Source organism: Sylvia atricapilla, chromosome Z, assembly GCF_009819655.1.
Source record: "Sylvia atricapilla isolate bSylAtr1 chromosome Z, bSylAtr1.pri, whole genome shotgun sequence".
NCBI lineage: Eukaryota > Metazoa > Chordata > Aves > Passeriformes > Sylviidae > Sylvia > Sylvia atricapilla.
In genome coordinates, this window is record NC_089174.1 from 19,028,237 (window position 1) to 19,034,587 (window position 6,351).

Sequence of the window (6,351 nt, forward strand, 5' to 3'; positions counted from 1 at the left end):
TCAGGTGTCGCTGCAGTGGTTGGGTGTCAAGCTGTAAAGCAGCCTACGTGAACTTAACTCAGCTCTCCCAGATCTCCTTCTTCGAGAGTCCAAGTCCATCTCCATTTTAAAGAAGCTCAGCAGGCTGTTGCATTAGCACACCTAAGGTGGTAAAACTGAGTCATTCCAGTACTGACTGGACACCATTCTCTGAAAGTCTATCTGCTTCAGCACTATACACAACTCCTGCCCAGGTTTTTTTGTACTGACTTGCTCTAACTTTTGCCCAGTTTACTCTACTTTCTTACACATAGTCGTAAATAGTTTGAATGCATCATTGTCATCTCCCCTGATGAAAATTCTCAATCCTCTGTTTGATCTGATAAACCGACAGCATTCCTTACCACTGTAATAATCAATTTTCCAGATTTTATCCTAACTAATAAATTCAGCAGAAATTGCACATTAAATCTCGAGGGAAGATTAAGCAACTGCAGTACTAACAGCTTTTAAAGACGACGACAACGTGCCATATACTAAACAAGTAACAGCAAGCCCCATTCTCCCACAGAAAGCTAGCATTTTAGCTTTCAGAATAAAAAGCCTAACTTCACCAATAGTCCCAGTAGCAATCTGTTCTGTTAATACATCACTGCTAATCATCAGGCAAGTTTATCTCTCTCCTTCCCCACTATCACAAGTTTTTGTATTCTAAATAGGTGTACTAAACTAAGGGCACAGAAGTAGCAATTTTTACCTGCTGCTTGTCAGAAGACATACAGAAATTCAGATACCAATCCTCTACCCCCATATCTGTCCTCTCTTACGACTTTCACATCTCACTTTCTTGTTTAAGTTCTGATTATAAACTTCCCAGAGGAGAAAGCATGTCTCTGGATCTGAAATACTTCCAACAGATGCCAATAATCAACAGAATGCCAAGACCTTACCAATACACTTCAAGCAGAAAAGGTACACTTTTACTCTTGCCAGTGGATATGACCCCAAAACACCTTAAGAAACCAGAACAATAACTTTCTTCCCTCATGACAAACACTGCAACTAGAAATGACAAAAGAATCCCAAGGTGGAAGTGCAGGCCATGGAAACTCTTAAATGATGGAGAAATATAATTCGTCAGACTAGAAGACCCAAAGACATGTTTTTGCACTGCCATTTATCATCTTATATAACAGTCTTTATTACAGCAAAGTTAACCCAAAACATGTAATCAAACCTTACCCACTATCAGAACTAGTAAAAGCAATTTTTAAACTTTTTTTTCAAAGTTTGGAGGTTTTGTTTTGTTGGTTTTGGTTTTTTCCTGAAGAATAGTAAAGTCTCAGCACTTCAAAGTTTTCCTCTTTCATAAAACTAATTCCTTATCTTGGATACAAGAGTAACAAAAGCCTCTGATCCAATCAACAGACAGAAGAGCTCACCTGAAGTGTCATGAAACAGAACCTGAAGTGATTCCAATACACCCGTGAAGAAGTAAGTTCATTCTTAGTTAAGAGAAGCATGGGATATTATTGTCAAGTAGGAATAAACAACTGAAGGAATTACTAAACGGGAAACAATTGGCCACGTTGAACTAAGCAGAAGTGCACTGGAGAATTACAGAGGACCACAACAGACAAAAGTTAAGTCATTGCTTCCCTCTGTTTTGGCAAATACCAACACACAGAGCTGCATTAGAGGGAAAACTACAAGACAGGAAAAGTAACCCCTGTATCCTGATAAACAATGTAAATCAGATCTTATGCTCTGCATATAGTTTTTAAACACCTTGCTTCAAAAAAAGATCATTGTTTTCCCTGACATATGGAAACAACACATGGAAATGAGGGAAGGGGACATGTTTTGATCAGTAAAGATATTGTATTCCCCAAAAGACTGGCTGGAGAGGCTGAAGAATATCCATCAGAAACTCAGCTCAAAGAAAAGTATCCAAACAAACATCTAGTGAAGAATCACTGGGAGAAAGGGCTGGGAAAGAGGATAACCCTGACAAGATAACTGCTTGAGGTCCTTACCAGCTCCACAGTCATTTCCCTAACCAAAGCTCCAGAATTTCAGATATTTATTCTGCCCCCAGGCTGCAATCAGTTGTACATGGATGTAGTGGAAAATCTATGGGGTTTTTCCTCCAAACTGCTCATGCAACAACATGATTACCTATAATTATTTGCTTGTTTTCACATATAAGATAAATCACAATTAATTTTTATTATTTTTACAATTTTTCTTTTGAAAAGTTTTTAAAAGGCTACACAATTGCTGTATGAAATTTTACTGGGTTTACTCAGTATGGTACAAGTACTTGACTTCTTTTTTTGTTATCTCCTTTTGAAAACCACTATCTTTCTCTTAAAAAGCGCCTTATTACAATCACGGAAACATATTACAGATCCATTACCTAGGAGCCAATGTTTAGGCCTCAAAATATACTGCTGCAGGTTCCTGACAGTACTCTCAAGAACCCTACATCACTATTTTTTTTTAAGCTTGGCAGGGGACCTGAAGCAAGGCAGGGGACAGAGGGACAGCAAAGCTGGGGACAGAGGGACACAGAAAGGCTGGGGACAGAGGGACAGCCAGGCAGCGGAAAGAGGGACCGAAAGGCTTGGGGACACCCTGCAGCCAGGCTGGGGACAGAGGGACACAGAAAGACTGGGGACATCCTGTACCCAGGCAGGGGACAGAGGGACAGAAAGGCTGGGGACACCCTGCAGCCAGGCAGGGGACAGAGGGACAATGATATATATGTGATTCACCAAACACATAACGAATGAAGATCTATTTAACATATGAAGTTGACTATACCACCACTGAAACAAAAGGAAAGTTTTGCTACCGTTTAAAATCACCTGGGCTAGGGAAACTTCTCTTGAATGTTTTGGAACATTCTGACACTAAGCTGACATGATAGAACACTTTGGTATAAACAATTATCACTAACCTTCTGAGCAAGAATCCACAATCTACCCTCAGGATCAGAACCATTTCTCTGTATTACACTTTTCTATAGTATCAATTAGTGGCATCATTTAAATCTCAAATTTGTTATCACGATGGATTTTCTTTTCCCAGCTTTGCTTCTAGCAGAGAGACACTGATGATGTTACAGCAATACATAAAAATCCTAGGAGACTTTAGAATCTGAACAACCACAAACTTTTCAGGGCCTGCTTTAATAATTGTTAAGGACACACACACGTCCCAGCTGGAATTCTCTCTGCTTCCACAGTCATATATTCAGCTATCTGAAATGTTGCATAAGGATTTAGTATAAAACATCACACTTGAAATTAATCAAATTTGAAACGCTGTTTTAAAACTATTCAGAATGATTAATGCCACTGGCAGCAGAATTTATAAATATTTTTTCCCACCACAACACATAAGCATTTACCAATTTACATGACCATCCACTCTGTCATCCTTGCGTAGTATTACATTCATTACTAGGAGCTCATCAACAATTACCTCGATTTCCCATACAAATAAGTCATAGCTCTGCTCCACATGAACAGTCAGTCAGGTGTGGCCTGTATGACAACCAAGGTTCTTTTAAGAACTACTGCCTTTTGCACCTTGACAACTCAAATAACTGCCCCCGTATTAACCGTGCACAGTACCACTACAAGTGCTTCAGGACACCCCCCTGATAAAATGCATGATGTGTTTTGTTTGAGTCCAGGCTATCAAAACCACAGAAGCTGAAGTTCCACGGCTGGTTCAGGTCAGTATTCTTTAGGGACAATTACAGTACCCCCTGTCCATGGATGTTCTGAACAGAAGGCTGAGATGAGCCCATTGTCCTCCAGCAATCTGGGTTTATCACTGGTTATTCCATATTTGAAGTTGTTCCTGCAACTTGAGCGTTTATTTCATGGTATTACCTGAAGTCTTTAAACACATTTTCCACCTGAAATAAATGCAAAGTAACCCTTTAGAACCTGACAAAATACACTACTAAACACACAGATACAAGAATGCTGAAGCACCATTGTAATTGAAGTGGGCTCTACTGGACTTAAAGACCTAGCCAATAAAATGCAGGGGGGGTATTACTGTATCAGTGAATAGATGAATTAGAACAAATTTGTTCCCCATACTTCAACCAAAACACTATTCAGAAGTATTAGGACAAGTCTTGATGGCATGGTCAGCTTCAGATGACATCCACAACTCCAATTTCCTCAGAGGCCAAAAGAACATGATCCACCCTGCAAAACACCTGTCTGCCCGAAAACCAGCCCCTACTGCTGTACAGCACAGTAAATATTTTCGGTTTTATTCAAGCCTTCCTAAAAATCCAAGAATCAAAACAAACTCAGCTCAGTAAGCACTGTGGGCCACCAGGGATATCACTGTGTAAAAAAGGGAGCAATGCCTGCTCAGCTTTTTGCAACAGTGTTTGTGGAAGTCATCCAATACATCTTATCAGTGTTTTTCACTTGTTGTGCTAAACTGCTTTTGCAAAAGCACACATCTTCATAGGATCAGCTAGCTTAACAAGGCAACAATTCAGATGTATTTCTTCTTTTGATGAGGCTTTGATCTGTCAAGAACTCTTGCACCTTACTACATCGCATTGCAATTCACCCTATCAGCAAAGGAAATTTTAAAAACGAGCTTAATTTCACAGAAGTTTCCTGATCCTCCATTTTAATGCAACTTCAAAATAAAGACTTTTGTAAACAATTTTTTACCAGACTTCTTCCTTTCTTAGTGGGTGAGAGAAAAATCAACTCTGTGTGTCTGACTCAGCTACAAGTAAACTTATTTTATTACACACATTTGCTTACACAATTTTAAATAGGCATACTTCTCACAAATGAAATTTCAAGCCATAAAGTATGTATTCTTCATTTTTGCATTAAAGAGAACACTAACAGTCTGACACCACCCTTCGTTGCTACAGTACACATTCTTTTCTAGATGGTGTGGCAAAAACCTAATCAAAAGTCATTCTTATAAACTGCTTAACTGTGTGCACAGACAAATGCCAATCAAGAACAACACTGAAAAAAAGAAGTGCTGAATATGTTGCAATATAGAAAAAGGGCCTAAACACAATCTCTAAGCTTTCAAACACATCCTGTAAAGTATACAGTCTCAAAACTTACAACAAACTTTTTAAGTTTTTGTGCACCCCGGAGATTCACATGCTACGTAACTCATATGTTTCAGTGTTAATTCACCAGGAATACCCAATAAAGCCAATGTGCACTGCAGGGCATTCTGAGAATGCTCAGCTCCACCACAGCCAACACCGCTCCCCACAAGCACTTCAAGAGAACTTCCAGAAGTGCAGCAGTAGGTGCTACTCTCCTCTAGGTACAAAACCCATCCTGGGCAGTATAACTACAGGCTAATTTCACTCCTGCGGAAGCAAAGGCAGATCAACTGCGAGCACCGACAAATGTCCCCTGGATTCTGGGTCCACAGCACGCTCCTTCTGACCCTGTGTTTGGGGGGCTGCGCTGCTGGCTCAGACCTCCTCTCCTCAAGCAAAGGGAGGTGTGTTTCACAACCTCTCTGAAGCGATGTCAGCGATGACACTTGGCAGTCACAAGATAGACCCCGCGCAGGGACCTCCCCTGTCCCCGGCGTACTGAGCCACCGCCACCGCGCTGCGGGAGAAAAACTACAAAACACAACAAAAAACCCCAAACAAACAAGAACAAACCAAACCAAAACAACAAAGAAAGGAAATTGATTGCAAGCCCTATGCCCCCGAAGGCCTGCCCGTGTTAGCTCTATCGCTGCGCGCCCCGCCGTCTCCCCCACACGCACAAACGGCCCCGGCCGCTCACGGACGGGCACTCGCGAGGCCACCACGGCCCGCCCGCGGTGCTCTCTCGACCCACCGCCTGAGGCCCCTACCCTCGGCCGCAGGCCCGCCTCGGCGGGAAGGAGCGAGGCCGCTGCTCCACAGCACAAACGACAGCGCCAGCACTGCCGACACGCCAGCCCGACTGGCCGAGCCCCCGCCCGCCCCCTGTACGGGCACCCAGCGGAGCCGGGCCGCGGCCGCACTCACCCCGCCCTCTCCCACCGCCGCCTCCCGCCCGCCACCAGCGCCGCGGCCAATCCCGCCCGCAGCACGGCCTGCGCCGACCAATCATAAGCCAGGACGGAGGGCAACGACCAATCGTGACTGCAGAGCGGGGCGGGGCCCGGGGGCGGGGCGGGGCCCGGGGGCGGGGCGGGGAGCCGGGGCCGGGCCGGCCGCCGCGGAGATGTCGCACCTGGGGCCGCCGGGGGCGGGCCTGCCGCCGCTGGTAACCACCGCCGCTTTAAACACTGCCTTATAGGGTTTGTCGGGATTTAACCCCCAGCGCTAGCAGCCTCTCCCTCATT

The 6,351-nt window shown here is 43.8% G+C and overlaps 1 protein-coding gene across 4 annotated transcripts in view; it reads right to left on the reverse strand.

Annotated features, from left to right (window-relative positions):
- PJA2 (praja ring finger ubiquitin ligase 2) overlaps positions 1-6,037 on the reverse strand; it is a 32,652-nt gene extending 26,615 nt beyond the window's left edge. The window contains exons 1-2 of one of the 4 annotated variants that reach the window (XM_066339197.1): positions 5,452-5,555; positions 3,469-3,910 (exon numbers count right to left, since the gene is read on the reverse strand). In XM_066339197.1, the coding sequence (XP_066195294.1) occupies positions 3,469-3,481 (13 nt within the window). In that variant the 5' untranslated portion in view covers positions 3,482-3,910; positions 5,452-5,555. Of the gene's footprint in view, positions 1-1,221; positions 1,247-1,421; positions 1,606-3,468; positions 3,911-5,451; positions 5,556-5,858 lie in introns of those variants that run through there. The other 3 variants (XM_066339199.1, XM_066339198.1, XM_066339201.1) reach the window with 3 other exon arrangements.
- Positions 6,038-6,351: the final 314 nt, after the last annotated feature.